We start from the raw sequence: 17,222 nt of genomic DNA on the forward strand, positions 1-17,222 counted from the left end.
AGACTGAAGAACGACACGAACATGCTGCTGATCAAATCCTTCCTTTCCGTTTCCTGCTTACCTCACAGACCTCACAGTCGGGTAATTACTAGCAAAAATGATATGATTGCACGCCATGGATCGTGTGGAAAACCTTAATGTGTTATGGTGACGTTCCATTAGCCCTGTTCAGGGTCTCTGCAAGCAAAATGAGATTGTTCTAGGTTTTTGTTGAAACGTTCCAATGAGCTTTGTGATCATATTCATTATCACATATTTATAATCAGCCCACAGGATTTCTGATCTGCACGAGCTGGACAAACCTAAAGTTCTTGGCCCTTAAGTTGACCAAGACTCATTATTTCAGAGTAAAGTTGATTAAGCTGGACACCTGCTACTTAGCATGCTGCAAATTAATAATATTATATATTTCTGAAATCTCATTCTAAGTCGGCGAGTAGCAGGTATCAGACCGATTAGTGGAAGATGCTCTGGCACCCCCTACGTCTGCTAATCCGTTCAGCATAACGAAAACCATATTGCTCAAGCTATCAGTCTTGTTCATCTGTACAAAAGAAACAGACCAAAGTGACTGGACAATTTGTCCAATACAGACTTTTTGCTTTTGCCTTTCCTCCCCCACACTTACCATCCAGAATAAACTCATTTTAATACTAAAGATAACCTGAGTATAGTGTGTCAATGTCTTTGATTACATACAAAAACAGAAGATCTGAGCAGGCCGGATATGAGTTTAGCACTTTATTGGTTCATTAAGAGGAGTGGTCCGAGTGTAACATCATACAGTACAACTGTCAATGTAAACTGAAGGTGAAGGTCCCGAAAACACATCTGAGCGTTTTGGAAATGTAACGTTTAAAGCAAAGCTGAGGTTAACAGGTGGATCAAGTGCTAAAACAGACGAGACGAACGTCAGACCAGGAAATACACCAAGCCGAGAAGACAAAGGCTCCAGGCAAAGTGAGAAGGTAAATCTGAGGTTTCTAGTTCTGCAGATAAACGAACATTTCAAAGAAAAGTCAAAGCAGTACTGTATACTTGTCTTTTAAAAGACCCGCTTATAAATTAGTGGGGGAGCTCGTGGGCCACCAGCTTGTAGTGGGCGCCGCAGGATGGGCAGCGCTGGGCCTCGCCCTCGTGAAGCCAGAACCAGACCACAGCGGTGTTGTCCTCTTCACCTGCAGAGGAGATCAAAACATGAGGGGGGGGTGGATGTCTGGAAGCTGCTCCCTTACAACCAAACAGGTTTGATGCTGACTGCTGATAATTAAGTCTGTTCAGCGTAACAAAAGCTAACGTCCAACAGGAATCTGTTTTAGCATGGGCTCATGTAACCGCCGGTAACCTACAGACGCAGCCCACGATCCTCTTGTTGGTGATGGAGGGGACCAGGTGGGGGTCGGCCTTGGAACCAGCGTAGCTCTTTGGCTTCAACATGTTGTAAGGATCCTGCGGAGAGAAGGAAGATGAGGATGAGGAGGATTATCAGGAGCAGCGCTACCCAGCGGCGATGAAGGACAAGGCCCAAACCTAGCCGTCTACACAACCGCTGCATTTCCTCTGACTCCATTGATGTCCTCAGAGGTGAAAGGACCAGGATTGTCCACAGCACGTTGAGACACGTCTGCTGTTGATGGCGGCTATGAGAGAGCAAGGCTTGCCTCAGGTCAGCAGGAAGGCTAGATGTGTTACAGCAAGGTTCCTCTGATTGCTCTACGCTCCGTCTCTGGAAACGTTGTTCAGGTAAGGATCCAAAGTTCCCATGAGGACACCAAGTCACTGCCATTTAAAAAATACTAAATGTGCTAACCAGGCCAACTTAACAGAATATAAAAAGGTTCAACCTTGTTTTACAGTAACTGAGCTCTCACTTGTGGTGTGATGTTGGTACTCGGAGGCTAGAAATAAGGTTTTAGATGCTCTTCTAACTTCTTATATTAAATAATTCAGTATCAGAAAGTCAGAGCTTTACAAAAACTCAACATGGGACATGGGCTGCAAAAATCTGATCACCCAATCTCTGGGAAAAGACCAGAGCTCTGTTAACTGCCAGGTAGGGTGGAGCAGGGCTACTGATCTGGGCCTGATACCCGTAGCAGAAAGGAAAACAAGCGAGGGGTCTTTGGGTGGCTAAATGAACCTGAGCAGAGGAAATTGTATTGAAGAAGGTTATGAAGACTAGTCTGCAACAACGAATTGATAAAATCGACAATTAAAAGCGTTTTATCATTGATTCGATGTGTCGCGTGGTTAATGGATCACTCGCCACGTGGCGGAGCCGTTTACCTTCATGGCTGCGCCAACGCTGGCTGGCTGCAGAGCGATGTGAACCAGGCAGAGGCGCCATTTACTGCAATACTGCTTTTTTTGTAGTAAATTCTACAAATGACGACGGAGAAAAGCAGCCGAACCAAGTCCTCAAAAGATAGGGAGCACACCGCGCTTCACAAAAGTAAAAAATAGGTAACACGACCCAAGAGCTGAAATAACATGGAGTCACTGATGAGGGTGAAGACAGACATCAGCAGGGTAAGTCGTTACTATATCAGATGTTTGCTCCATTTCAATATGAGGCTGGGCTTGGGGCTGTGAGCGGAGTGCTGCGTGGCTGAAGTCGTGCTTCAGGTGCCGCCTCAACGTCTGATAGCTTGTCTACTGCGACTGTTAGCTTGTTAGCTGGTGAACGACAGGAGCTTGTTTAGGTGCGCAACTTTCCCTGATGTGATTGAAATGTGTTTAGATGAAAAGAAAAAAGTATTCTGGATCCATCGTTTATATGGGCTGAAAATCACATAATCCGATCATTACGTGGGTTTACTCGCAACAAGATTTATTTAAAATAGAAACTCTGACGTTAGCAGAGTTGTTGAATTTCCATAAAACAACCGCAGAAACGTTATTTGAAGCAAAATTATTTATTACCTAATATTGTAACCGAACACCTAAGTAGTAACTTGTGTTTTTGGCTTATTTGCCCTCAGTCCAAATGCTCTATTTTGAAAAAAAAAAAAAGGAAATAAAACTTTTTTTGTCTGATTCATTGATCATAAAAATCATTGATTATCAACATAATCAATTAATTAGTTAGCTGCAACTCTAATGAAGATGTAAGCGAAGTCCGGCTTTAAAAGTCAACTGATGCAGCTTCAGCTAAAATAAGATGACCTAGTTGTAGATTATAGATTTAGACAAATAAAAATAAAGCTAAATAAAGACAGTATATGAAGTTTAAAGACATCAACGCATGTACTCTCCATTGTTATTTATCTTAGTGACCACTAGAATCAGTAGTTTAGTATACTTAAGGCCCAGTCACCCCACTAGATAAGCAGGCTCTTCAACCCAGCTCCCCAGGACCCACTGATCTTCATCTTTAGATGTTTTCTTGCCTCCACACACTGGACCTAAATAAATGAGTGATTAACAGTTCTCTGCAGCCCCTAATGGCTGCTGAGGAGGTCATGCAATCATTTCATTCAGTGGTGGAGCAGAGACATCTAGAGCACACAGGACAGCGGGTCCTGAGGACCTGGTGTAAAGGACAAAGACATGCTGTAACGAAAAGGCGTCTGAGCTGAAGGTTTTCACCGATAGAACCTAAGGGACGTTACCGTTCCCTCCTTCATGGCCTTCATGATGATCTTCTCCAGTCCGGTGGCCTGCTCCTCATCAGTGGGAATCCCTGAGAACACCAACAGGACACGGGCATCAACGGAGGCAACCAAGCTTTCTGAGTAAACACCGAACTAGGAGGAAAATCCCCAACGTTTACGAAAACAAACTAACTTCTACAACCGAGCCAATCACCAGAGGGTTGCCGGATCAAATCCCCGCTCTAGGACATGCTGTCGATGTGTCTCTGGGCAAGTCACCTAAGCCAACTTGTCCATTTAAGCACTGTATAAGACTAATGCATTATTATTATTATTATTATTATTATTATTATTATCACTATTATTATTATTATTATTATTATTATTATTATTATTATTAATAATAATAATAATAATAATAATAATAATAATAATAATACAGCGCAAACATTTGCCAATTATTCGTAACTACTCAATTTGAATGCGCTGTTTAACGTTTGAGATGTTCAAGGAAATACTTCAGTATTTCTGAAAGCATCCTCCGGGACTTCCGTTTACTTTTCTTAGGGTAATATCTTAACCACTAGGATCTGTACCTTGACTCAAGTAATGTAACCAAGAACTTTGTCCACCACTAAAAACACATTTATCGCTTATCAACCCATAAACCTAAAGCACATGTCCGACAGAACCGCCAGCAGAACCACCGAGCCTTCTCGGTTACCTAGCCCGTTTGACCTCGCAGCTGTCACGGCTAGGCTAATGCTAACCAGCAGCTGAGCTAATGGCTTCAGAACATCTGGATCTTCAGAACCAGCCCAGCCGGGCTGAACAGACAGCGCCAGAACATGCACCGTTCACAGCCTAAAAAGCTTAAACAGAACCGGTGTCTGCCGGTAGGACCGAGCCCGTCCAGGGACACCTTGGATAGGAACAGTTCCGGGGGTGAGACGGAGCAGCCTAGCTAACGTTTCAGCTCGGTATTAGCTCGGTTCTGAGTCGGTGTGGGCCTCACCTCCAGCCGCCATGCTGCGGCTCAGAGCGGGAGCCGGAGCCCGGGCCGCCCGGCAGGCAGCCACGGCTCTCAGGCCGGAGCGGAGCAGTAACCTTGAAGCCATTTCTCCTTCAATGCGCGCTAGTCACCCACCGGTAAAGACGGATGGACTTCTTCTTCTTCCGCACAAGCTTTCCTTCTGCTTTAGTCGCATTAGCGCCCCCTATGCCTGGCCTATTTAAGTACTCGTTGTCTGGAACTGTATCAGGTTTGATGAAAGTACTTTCCAGACCCGGATAGGCACAAAGGGGACAGCAGGGAATTTACAGTGTCCAAATTTAATTTCCTGACCCACTGTCTAAAATTCAAGAATCCTCATTGTCAACATGTGCTACCACAGTGATTTTTCTTTGAGACAGACACCGGCTCAGGATGTAAACATAACACACAGACACAATACACGTTTCCTCACATTGTATTGTATTGTATTATATATATATATATATATATATATATATATATATATATATATATATATATATATATATATATATATATATGAAATCAGTTGATAGCACTGACCAAACACTTCCTGAGAGGCTTACATTGTGCAAATAGTCTTCAGGGTATGATAAGATTCGTATTTGAGTCCAATAAGTCTGGTATCAGTCCCTTTTGAGAATGGTATGAATCACTGTGTTATTGTGTGAATTATTCCCTTAACGTTCCCTAAATGATACATTCATGCCCACAGTAAATTCTCTGTAATAACCTTAGGCCTTCGTTAACAGAACTCTGTAATGAGACGTTTCCTGAGAAATTAGAGTGTGCAAAAAGGCATTACCAGTATTATTATCGTAACATGTAACAGACCACAAACGTCTCAGCAGGGGGCGATAGCCTCTACAGCTTTTGGTATATTTTTCAGTTTTTGATTTATTGTTTCTGAAGCTTACCTGATGGATGTGGGTCAAACAGTGCGTTTTCCGTGTGAGTTGGGTCTGTGGCAGTTAGTGTCATTTATCCCTACATTCTCTGCATGTCCCATGTCTAAAGCCTGACATTGGCAGAACGATCTGCTATACACGCAGAGGCTATGAAGAGAATACAGCATTAAGAGTCAGTCGATTGAGATAGCACCATGAAAAGGTATTTGCTCCTTTACAGACTACTTATGTTTTTGCTCATCTGTCACGCTCATAGACGTTTCAGACCATCAATTTTAAACATCAAACATAACCTGAGAAATACAAAAATCTGTTTTTAACATAATAAGTTCCTTTGCTGAGGGAAAAATGCTTCTTTGTTCAGTTTTGCTAACAACACCCAGGTCTAATTCCTGCCTTTGCGGTAGAATCAAGAAACACTTAACTTGTGTGCAAATATTAAAGGGGACATGCCATGTTTTGCAGTTCTTCTTTTTCACTTCTGTGGTGGCCTATATAAAATGGAACTGTGGTCTGAATTCCTGGTTATTTTTGCCCCCACAGCCCCCAACGGATTCACAAAATCGGTAAGCTGGAGATCCATATTTAGCAAGTCAGCAGCAAATACTGTGACGTAATTGTTAAAAAAAGACTGAGAAAAATCAACGACTTGAAAAATATGACCTAAAAAGAATACAAAGATTTTTACCAATAATATTGCCATTACAAGGTTTTCTAATACCGTTCAACTTCACCCAAAAGTGACCTACCTGACTTCTACCTAGAGTGTTCATCAATATTTTCTGCCTCGCTTTGCTCCTCAGATGCTACAGGAAGCATACCATGAAGGGGTGTTTTACAGCATACTTGAAAATTAAATTTATTCTTGATTATCTATTTTAATACATCAACATTCATTTCAAAATCCATGACTTTATTACATAAGGCATATTTCACTTTTAAAGGCCACTATTTGGCTTGGTTACTTATTGTGGTAACATATTACCACAATAAGTAACCAAATCACGTTCAAAGTGACATTAGCTTTTTTTTTTATTATGCTAGTTTTTAGTTCAAGTATGATTAGGCTAATGTTAAATTGGCTTAAAAGTTGTCTCTCCTGTCTGTGTTCCTGGAAAAATATCAATGAGCTGAGCATATTTGGCTGCATCTTACCTTTCTTTACTTTAACCTACAATCCTTACTGCAAAAACCCTCAAATCCCTATGTAAATGACAATCAGCGGTAAACATACCCACCATTCAAAGGGTTACATACTCACATTAGTATCAGCTATTTGTGATAGTGCAGTTATTAAGATGTTTCGGACCTGTTCTGACTAGACGTTAGCTATAAAATGTGCTGCCACCACAGTGAAGACTAGGTGAAATCTCTTGACCTACTGACAGGTCATGACGTCTGTGACATTAAAAAGTCTGAACAATTCCTTTGACAAAAAACTGACGGTTTCCTTCAAGGGAACAATACAAAGTGAGATTGAAGGTTTGCAACATTTTATTGTTTCGAGCAGGTATAGACAATAGCGGGATAGATGGTGGTAAACAGAGACGAGCTGTAACATGAAACGATAAGCCATTTTAATAAGAATCCATGTTCACATCGGAGCGGCCAGGCTGCAGTTAGTCAGAGATGAGCTCCACATAGTTGGCGGGGAACAAGCCGTAATGTCCATCGGGTCCATAACCTCGCCACCAGCCTTCGTCCAGCATATCTATCTCTGTTATTATGTCATCAGGGTCGAAGCTGATCTCCGTATCATCAGCTGTGGAAGGAAAGGTAATCCAGGTAAGTGGGGGGAAAAAAAGAGTTTAATGGTGCAGATGCTGTGGTCTTTAATTATGCTCATGGCCCTGTTTATTTTAGTACACGTTGAAATAAATGCCTTTCATCTTCATGATCTATTTTTAGTTGCATGCGGCCACTGTGGGTCTGTCAGGTTGGAAAATCTAAGCAAACTGCAATAATCAAGAGACTTAGATAAAACCAGACATTTAAATACACTACATAAAAACATATTCACTGACGCCGACTTTTAAATCCGGCTGAACGTTTCCTGCTTTAGTTCCCTTGGAATCACCAAAATCGTTTTTGTTTGCTAAATACCAGAACACAGGACAGACGGAGTGACGGCGCTATAGAAGACGACAAGCATCTCCTGTAGAGGGTGGAACTTCTTGAGTTGCTACAAGAACCACAATCTCAGCTCTGGAACCAGAAGTGATCCACATCCTCCCCTCACCATTCTGTTACAGAGGATGGTGGGGTGTGGGGGATCCTGTCTGTACTCATTCACACACACATGTGAATGTGTGTGTGAATGGGTGAATGACTGAACTGTAGTGTAAAGCGCTTTGGAGGCCGTCAAAAGACTAGTTAAAGCGCTATACAAGTACAAGCCATTTACCATGAGTGGGAGCCTGAAAGTTTTCTGCAAATGTATGAAGTTTCTCATCGTGGCCAAAGTTTTTGTTTCCTCAGACCACAGGGTAGCCTGTCTTAAAAACTGTAAGATAGCTGGACATTCCCATGGTACTTATAACGGAGCCTTCATGCTTCTGGAAATTGGACCCAAGGATGAACTCCATTTATGGACTTCCACGGTTACGTCATGTTGGCTGGTTTCCTTTGATAGTTTTTTTCATGATTAATATGATTAACCTATAATACATCATCAGCTGGGCATTTACAAATTATATAATTTATTGTTCTTATTGTTCTGGCATTTAGCAAGTAGAATTATTTTAAGTCATCCAAGCTGAAGTGAATAAGGAGATGTTCAGCTTGATTAAAAGGCAGATATTAGGGAAGAGTAGCATTTTTTCTATAAATCTGATTTCAATTGTAAAATACAATAAAAAACCTAAACAAAGGCCCTCTGCAGGAGCATCAGTCCTGTTTTGTTTTTTTTTACCCTTAAAGCTCCAATATTTTAACAAGCATTATGTGTTTACATACCGGCCTGGTAGTCATACAGAGCTTTGGCCCTGTACTGCTGTCCACTGTTACCTGGATTGTAGTCCTGCGCCTAAAATTTTACAAGATCAAAACATTTCATTAAAAGGTAAAGGCTGCAAACCCAGAGGAATCTGCAGGAATGATAAGTTGAATATTATTCAAAACTGAACGTTAATAAACTCTGTTACCATCAGCACCAGACTGGCCAGGAGGTATTTTCAGCACTTTCCACTAATAAAAAAAGGGAACTCACCTCTGCTTCATCCTGGTTAAAACCTTCATACAGATTGTCAGAAGTCTCAACTGGATCTGGGGACTCGTACAGATTCTCCTGAACTGGACTGTGAGCTGTGGGAGGAAGACAGGAGTGAATGAACGTGGCGGTTCTCTGTGGAGGGCTCCCTGATCAGACTGGAACCCCTGGTTCTGTTGTTCTAAGTGTTCCTCTGCATCCGGCCTGGAGAATCAGAACCGTTCTTATTGGTTTGGACCCGTACTTTACACTGCCTCGCAAACAAATTTATATCGTTGGACTTCTCTACACTTTGTTTTGGAACAACCACAATTCCAATTGTACTTTGGGGGGAGAGCTGTGCATAGTTGTGAAATTGGGTATTTTCCTGTAGCCATGCCATACAAATGCAGGCTACACTTTTCAAAGTATTGTTTGTGAACATTTTCTAAGCCATGTATCAGTTTCAATCCACTTTTCCATTTTTTTATTACTCTTTGTTGGTCCATTGCTTAATAGCCAAATGAAAAAAAAACTGTAATTTGCCTTTTGCATGGCACTTTTACCAAAGTCCTTTAGTTAAGTCAATTTCTTTCAAGATGGAGAGTAGTAGCAACCCGTTATGGAGACGGCTGATCATACTTTTGCCTTCAGACTTGAAGTGCGTCATAGGACTCCTTTGGCCTTGGAGGTCCTACAGGAGTCTTACAGTGTTTGGCTGCATTCTTTGTATGGATAGGAACGTTCTGGGCTGGTTTCTACTGCAGACGAGGAGCTGCAATAACTCACCTAGTCACAGAACCGGACTGACACTAGTGGAACTATTTTCTCTAGTTTATATTGATGTCATAATACAAATCCATGTGACCGGAGCAAAATCCTAAAATGCTGTTTATTTTTACAGTTAAATAATAACTCAACTTTCACTTTACAATATTCAAGTTGAGGGCAAAATGTTCTTTATTATTATGCTGACTCTAGTGTTAAATATAGACCAATGGCTGTGGCCATATTTTAGCATATTTGTCTCTATGATAAAGATAATTACACATGGTATAAAAAACTCCACACTCCACTTAAAATGTTAGGCTTTTGTGATGTAAAAAAAAAATGAGACCACATGACACATGATTTTAACACTTTCTGTACCTTTTGGGACATATAGCCTGTAAAATGCGATAAAACATTACCAGCATTAACCACAAAAACAGCAGCTGGACTTCCTTCAGGACCACCGATGGGCTCTCAGCGGTCTTACTGACCAGTTTCCATCTTGCCTTGCCATCACTACTCTGAGCAAATTCACCTTTGTTGTCTTCAGCTATTCATGACTGCTTTCACAGTGCCGTGCTGTACGGCACATGTGAAGCTATGCTAGCACAGCTCAGTTTTCCTCACAGTTTAGTGGTAAGGGGTAAATGGGCTCAATTTCAAATACAGCCCTTTCAGTCACACTGACCGCTCGAAGCTTTTAAACGTCAGTCAGAACGACCATAACTGATAATAGTCATAATTGTTGAAATAGGATTAAAAGGGGCAGAAAACAATGAATTTGTCTAAGAGTAGGCACACTTATGCAGCCAAGTTATTGCAAATGTTATTTTCAGATGTTTCCCTCTGAGAGACATTTGTTTTCAGCTGAACTGTGGGGAGTTTATGTCCCAATAAAGGCAGAAACGTTTTTAAATGATATTTCAAGGTCTAAAACTACCTGGGGGTTATTTTACCAGCTTGCTTCTTCCTATGAGGAGGTTAAAATGTTATTTTATGTTCACTAGGCAAACTAAGATGGTCCCCTGTAAGAGGAAACTCCAAATTTACGATTTCCTACAAATAAAAGTGGAATTAATCCCTATTATTTTCTAGCACAAGGTTATACAGCGTTGAGCTCTACAGCTCCTGTCTAACCTTACAAACACAAAATGTCATGGAAGGAAAACATCGGTGATGTTACGGCCGTCATACCTGGAGTATTTTCCTCAAACTCATCTGACCACTCCGCCTCCTCAGTGAAACCATCCTCTGTAGTCAGGGAGAGGAGAAAAAGGGAGACAGGATTTCTGGTTAGCGAATCGGCACACTCTGATCACGCAGCCTTGGCTGTTCATATATGTGCAGTTAATATGACGTGTATATGGATGCAGAGGACGAGGATTCCACGACTGACACCTGCACAAAATGAGCTTAACAGGAAGTGTGTCTGACCTGCAGGGTGCTCAGGTACACCTGTAGCCTCCGGGGGTGTGGGGGAGACAGCTGCAGCAGGAAACACAGGCAGTTTAGGTGTAAATGCAGAAAAGGGGTTCCTCGTGGGGGACTGCAACTCTGATGGGGGGCTCTGAGGGTTCGCCGGAGCTTCGGTCTCAAATGACTCCTGGGACGGAAACACACTGCGCGGCTGTCCTGAGGGTAAAAACATGAACATAAAACATGAGTTCTCCCGAGGGGAGTTTAATGTCAGGTTGTTGTTGGGTTGTTTTTTTTTACCGTATCGGGATGACGCAGGAGGTGGTCTGTTGTCGGCGTCAAAGCTCTGCTCCTTCTGCTTGAAGATGTCTCTGGGATTGAAGGACCTCTGAGAAATGAGCGACTTTGCTTCCTGCGAATGAAAGAAAGAGACACGTTACACAACTGTCTGAAAGACTAGACCATCCAGGTCCACTGAGCTAAAACAAAACCTTCTGAGAATCTAGGAGAGAGTTTATCAATGGCACATTTAGAAGCCCATAGAGAAGCATCCAATCACAGAGCTTTAAATCATTTAGTGCAGCGGTCACAGACCTTTTCGAATCTGAGAGCTACTTTATTGGTGTTGTGTCACACGAAGAGTCAGAGTTCACCTTAACCTTATATAAAATCAACATATTTTTCATGCTTTGTTATATAGATATTGTCGTTTTTCAATTTATATAAATTCAAGAGTGATTAAACAGGAAGAGTAATGAAATAAGAACATTTTAGATGCAGCTCACTGGTGGGTTGTGCTGTTTTTAGAACAGGCACCATGTTGGCGACCCCTGATTTAATTACTGAAAGAGGTGCAACAAAAGCTTTTAGAGTCTGAAGCTTAAACAGCAGGTTTATTTCTCCAATTTTAAAATATGTTTGTCTTTGTTACTGTGATGTGGTTTGCTAAGCCTTCTGGGTAAAGGGATATTCTGAAGAGTCCATGTTTGGATGCAAACTTTCATTCCCTAAACTGCCTAAAGTATTCACTCGTCTGCTTTGGAACACATCTCAAGTTGAGTAGCACCTAGTCTTGATCCACAGGGTTTAATATGGTGCTATGCAGCTTTCCCCAAGGTGTAGGTGGTGTGGGCTTTAAGGGAACTCTTGGCCATTCCTCTGCACGTGTGTTTGTGATTTTAGCTCTCTGCACACCATTGAAGTTTGGAGGTAGGGAGCTATGCAGTGCAGAAATATGTGGATCTCTGAGCACTCTGTGCCTCTGCATCTCCTGAGCCGGTTCCCATTAACTTCCACTTTGTCAGAACACCACAAACAGCTGACTGTGGAACATTTAGTAGACAGGATATATATTGCACAGGTGGTTTCCTATCACGTTGCCCTGCTCGGATGTACTGACTTCTTTCTCAAATGTCTGGTCTGCATGACCAGCTGCTGGATTCTATGCACCTGTGCTCACACAAGGGATTGAAAGACTTGAATTCAGCTTTTAGTGGGTGCTGATATGTTGAATGAGCCATACTCACATTAGCTTTCTGCACAGAGGCTGCAGCGTTTATTCCTGTTGCCCTCTTCGTATTTTCCTGCTGATTCTGCAACGGTCACAGTGATTTGAACATGATTTGCAATAAAACAGGAATTAAAAAAATGGAAACAACACATGTAAAATGTACTGCAACTTTCACTCAGAACCGTAATGTGTTGAAAAATAACAGAGGGAGGAAAAAGGAGGGTGGCTGTTTAGATGGTGAGACGAGCAATCATGGAAAGTGTTTCTAAAACAGCATTTACTAAACAAATCCTAAATGCTGAGCTGAAAAGTCTGTATCCTGCGTCCAAGCATCCTAATTCACACCCACTGGAGATAAAGATAACCCTTATTTCCAGTTTCAATCTGAACTTTCAGAGCTCTGAGACAATGACAGGTACAGTACTTGGGCTGGAGTGCTTTGTGTTCAGAGGCATTTGGACTTGATCTGAAACTGAATTGGCTTTGGGAACTATAGTCATGTTGAATTTGTGCACGGACAGCAGAACCTTAAGTTACAACTCAGGAAAGCGACTTGAACAACTCCTAAATCTCCAACTAAAACTCCAGCCTGGAAAACCGATTTGGCTACTACAAACATGACCTGCATACTGTCCCCTATAATAGTATTACCCTTGCAACAAATTTGAACATGTATTATTATTATTTTATTAGAAATACCCATATTATAAAGATTGTTCAACCCCTTAAAATCAATACTTCATAGAGCCACCTTTTGTATTGGATCAGTCTCTATGAGCTCGCCACATCTGGCCTCTGGGATCTTTGCCCGTTTCTCAAGGCTAAAACTATTTCTGTTTCTTCATGTTGAATGGTTCTCATTTGTGAACAGCGATATTCAGGTTTAACCACAAATTGGATTGAGGTCTGGACTTTGACTAGGCCATTCCAACACATTTAAATGTTTCCCATCACCTTGGGGTGATGGGATATGCTAACCTGACTCTCGCCAGACGCATGTCGCTGCGCCTAGCTCCACTCACATCCATCTGGGACCTCTCCATAGGAATTGCCTTTTTTGAAGGCTGGGCCTTATCAAAAATTCTTGCATATGATTGGATAAGCCACTTGTCTGTCATTTTATCGACGTGCTATTTCAACCACTCACACCGAAGCTAACCCGTGATGCTGTGAGAGCGACGCAGGAAAAAACAAAACTTTTTTTTTTTTATGTGTTTGTGGGTCTAGTTGCACGCGTTTTATTGACAGTGAGCTGACAGGAAGAGGGGGAAGACAGGCGGCAAAGCACCGCGGGTTGGAGTCAATCCCGGGCCGACCGCGTTGAGGACTAAAGGCCTCCTATGGTTAGCGCTAACCGCTCCGGGGCGCGTCTGCTGCGGACGCACCCCGGAAAACAAAACTTGCCAAATCCGGTCGTGAGAAGGCCAAAAACATGGTTTCCACCAACAAAAGCCTTCAGAGCCGTTCTCTGATGTTCTTTTAATGAAACAATATCAGATAGATTGGACAACACGGAAGAAATAGCAGCTCCAGGGGACCATCAAAGATTTGGATTATTTTCTAACCTCACCCTGACCTGTTCTAAACTCATTTGTCCCCAGAATGATCTGCATCAGTGACAGCTACAGAAACGGACCTTCCTCAAATCAAAGCAGCGTGTACACTTTTCACAAAGTGACTGGGAACAGGTATCCTGTGTATCATGAACGCACTGAGATCAAAAACCTTTTACCAGATGGAAACAACACAGCATATAAAACACATTATAATAAATACATTATCTTGTGTTAGCTGTCTTCATGCATGAGCTTTATTACACTTGGTTGATCAAATTTAAAGCTATTGTAGTGATATCAGCCAGGAGAGACAAAATCAGACTGTTTCCGAAATATGAGAAGCCACAGACTCCCTCCCCTGGGGAACTGCACCCATCACAGCGAGTGGCACCGCAACAAAGCTAAGCTCCAACAGACACAGAGTCAGAGGTTTGGCAGAGAAAGGAACTGGGAAAGTTAAAATGGCCGGGGGATTGTGAGGTGGGGGGGGGGGGGCGCACACAAGATGATGCCAACTAATCTCTGTCTGGGGGTTAGTTTGTTTTCCTCGATATGCAATGCCAGAGGGTGGTGGAAGGCTTGTTGTGCTAAACCTTTTTACTCCATCATGACAGATCACGGAGAGAGAAATGAAATGAAATGAGTTTTCTCCGTAGTGTGTCTGGGCTCTCCCTTAGAGATAGGGTGAGGAGCTCAGTCATCCGGGGAGGTCTCAGAGTAGAGCTGCTGCTCCTCCACATAGAGAGGAGCCAGTTGAGGAGGCTCGGGCATCTGGTTAGGATGCCTCCTGGATGCCTCCCTGGTGAGGTGTTCCAGGCACGTCCCACCGGGAGGAGGCCCAGGGGAAGACCCAGGACACGCTGGAGGGACTATGTCTCCCGGCTGGCCTGGGAACGCCTTGGGATTCCTCCTGAGGAGCTGGCCCAAGTGGCTGGGGAGACGGACGGACGGATGACAGATCACTTAAGACGGGGACTGTCCCCGGAAATTGGGGACGTCTGATAGATTTTTATCAGAACCAGCATTAAACCATTTGAACTAATGTAGCTCATCTGTCAAATCACACCACACTGGAGCAGCCTTCACTCCCCCATTTAAATCGGTGAGCCATGATCTTGACACCAGTTCACCAATTCCTTCCTTGGACCTTATTTGACAGATATGGACCACGGCAAACTTGGAAACACCCCACAAGAGCAGCATCTCTGTAAGATGTCATTGACGGTTTGGCTCAAAACTATTGAACATTTGTCTGTGCTGTACAAACAAACTGAAATGAATTCAAAGTCTTCACTTGCTGCCTAATGTATTCCATCTCCTAACATGATGACGTTATTCTACTTTTCAGAGTAGAAAGTCATAGTAGAAAAGAGACCAGGGAAAACCAACCTGGAATAGTCCTTAAATACCTTTAGTAACGTGCTCAGTGTTCACTCACCTGTCGCTGTTGCTCCCTTTCCTTTTCCTCTTCTTCCATTTTTTTCTGGAGAGTCCTGCCATGCACCAGCACACACACACCTCCAGTGAACATGTCTTCAACAGGTGTCCTGCATGTTGCTGCGTAGTGATAACTCACTTCTCTCGTTCAATCTCCCGCGCTCTCTCCTTCTCTCTCTTCTCCCTCTCCTTCGCCTGTTTCTCATCCAACTCCCTCCTCTCCCTCTCCAGCTTTTGCCTCTCCTGCTCCGCTCTCTTGCTCTCCTCTTTTCGTCGCACTGCCTCGTCCCTCTGAGAAAAGACATTCGTCACTTTTAGGCCCCGGTGGCAAAGCAGTTTGCTCTGGCCTGTGAGGCTGCTGGAGCTGTGTAAGACAGAGCGAACCTGAGCCTGGTCCCAGAAGTTGTCCTTGTTGGTTTGTTGGATCTCCTCCACAGCATTGACTTTCCTGTACACAGAACCCTGTTGTACAAGCAGAGGAGAAACTGGTGAACATGTTGTGAAAAATGCCCACACCCACTGGCAAAAAACATTGAGCACAAAGATTAGTACTGAAAAAATAATAGTTACATTTGGATGTAAATTTGAAAAACAGAGAGCAGCTACAGGTATATAAGATTTGCAAGGAGTTGGTACATGTAGAAGGGGCACCACATGGTACAGGTGGGGGCATCGTGACTGTCGTTCAAACCATCAAAAGAAGGTTGACAGGCAGAGGCTGCGCTGTAGATGCAAGTGAAGATATTGGTTGCACAGTGACTTTGCATGAGACACTGTTTAGGGCAGTGAGCCAATGTGGGGGCTTTACTCGTTACAAGACTGTTTGGGATGTCAACATACATAAGTACCCCATTGTTTCCCTCACTGGAACATCCTGAAGATCGGAGGGTACTCAAGCTGCAAAAAGGGAAATAAAAGTAAGCAATATTTTCTTGAAATTAGTGTATTTGTCCTTGATTTGAGCAGGTAAATTGAAATTATCTGAAAATGGAATACGATTATGTACTTAAAATAGGAACAACTCCTCTCTATCCTCTTATATCAAGTGCAGTATATCTAATTATCTTCAAAATACTAATTCCATTGGTAGATAATCTTATTTACCTGCTTAAATTAAAGAAAAATACACTAATTTCAAGAACTTTTTATTTTTAATTCCCTTTCTGACCAGTCATTACAACCAAGATATACAGAAAACCATCTCTGAACGCACAAGCACATCAAGCTGATATAGCAGCAGAAGACCACACTAGATGCCAAACCTGTTAGCTAAGAACAAGAAACTAAGGCTATCAAGCTCTATAAAAGTTGATAATAACAGAATAAAAAGGTTGCCTGGTCCGATGAGTCTGGTTTTCAGCCAGACTCTTCATTCGGTGGGGTCCGAATTTGGCATAAACAACATGAAAGCCTGGATCCAGGCACCTTGTTACAAACTTTAAATAATCTCTAACTGATTTGACGTGAACATGAGTTCACTGAACTCCAATGGCCTCCACTGTCACCGGATCTCAGTCTGAAAGAGCATCTTTGGGATGTGGTGGGAAATTTGCATTGTGGATGAGCAGCTGCTAAATCTCTGTGATGCTACATCCCATACGGTACAGAACAAACTGTCTGAGGTTTCATCCACCTGGTTGAATCCATGTCACAAAAAAATAAAGACTAGTGCCACAAAGTCCCAAAGACAGAAGTGAATGTATTTTCTGTGTTTTTTCCCCTGTCCAGGCAAGATATGTACATAGTATTGTGGGTCTGGTTTTAGTGCTAGGTAAATGACACATTTGTGCTTCAAAGGAGGTAAAAAGGTC

The 17,222-nt window shown here is 42.6% G+C and overlaps 2 protein-coding genes across 2 annotated transcripts; both read right to left on the minus strand.

The window, feature by feature from the left end:
• Positions 1-726: 726 nt before the first annotated feature.
• On the minus strand, positions 727-4,787 carry zgc:86599 (Cyt_c_Oxidase_Vb domain-containing protein). The gene is made up of 4 exons (XM_012869690.3): positions 4,609-4,787; positions 3,612-3,682; positions 1,350-1,449; positions 727-1,178 (listed from the first exon to the last, which is right to left on the minus strand). The coding sequence occupies exons 1-4, from the start codon at positions 4,709-4,711 to the stop codon at positions 1,066-1,068; spliced, it is 387 nt and encodes a 128-aa protein (XP_012725144.1). The 5' UTR covers positions 4,712-4,787; the 3' UTR covers positions 727-1,065.
• Positions 4,788-7,005: 2,218 nt separating this feature from the next.
• Positions 7,006-16,253, minus strand: LOC105931072 (drebrin-like protein A). The gene is made up of 11 exons (XM_036140721.1): positions 16,227-16,253; positions 15,796-16,089; positions 15,551-15,702; positions 15,413-15,467; positions 12,435-12,500; positions 11,209-11,320; positions 10,927-11,124; positions 10,687-10,743; positions 8,743-8,837; positions 8,490-8,559; positions 7,006-7,296 (listed from the first exon to the last, which is right to left on the minus strand). Exons 1-11 carry the CDS (start codon positions 16,251-16,253, stop codon positions 7,154-7,156), a joined length of 1,269 nt encoding a protein of 422 aa, XP_035996614.1. The 3' UTR covers positions 7,006-7,153.
• Between the last annotated feature and the right edge of the window lie 969 nt (positions 16,254-17,222).

This window comes from Fundulus heteroclitus, chromosome 8 (assembly GCF_011125445.2).
Source record: "Fundulus heteroclitus isolate FHET01 chromosome 8, MU-UCD_Fhet_4.1, whole genome shotgun sequence".
In the NCBI taxonomy this organism is placed as follows: Eukaryota; Metazoa; Chordata; class Actinopteri; order Cyprinodontiformes; family Fundulidae; genus Fundulus; species Fundulus heteroclitus.

What these genes read in the sequence shown, in the direction of transcription:
- zgc:86599 (XM_012869690.3), bottom strand. Translation starts at nt 4,711, where the DNA reads ATGGCTTCAAGGTTACTGCTCCGCTCCGGCCTGAGAGCCGTGGCTGCC. An exon ending in AGGCCATGAAGGAGGGAACG is followed by an intron (nt 1,450 to 3,611) that starts GTAACGTCCCTT and finishes TTCTCTCCGCAG; the next exon opens with GATCCTTACAACATGTTGAA. An exon ending in GAGGATCGTGGGCTGCGTCT is followed by an intron (nt 1,179 to 1,349) that starts GTAGGTTACCGG and finishes TCTCCTCTGCAG; the next exon opens with GTGAAGAGGACAACACCGCT.
- LOC105931072 (XM_036140721.1), bottom strand. Translation starts at nt 16,253, where the DNA reads ATGTATGTTGACATCCCAAACAGTCTT. An exon ending in TTGACATCCCAAACAGTCTT is followed by an intron (nt 16,090 to 16,226) that starts GTAACGAGTAAA and finishes TTTGAACGACAG; the next exon opens with TCACGATGCCCCCACCTGTA. An exon ending in TTAACCAGGATGAAGCAGAG is followed by an intron (nt 8,560 to 8,742) that starts GTGAGTTCCCTT and finishes GTAAAATTTTAG; the next exon opens with GCGCAGGACTACAATCCAGG.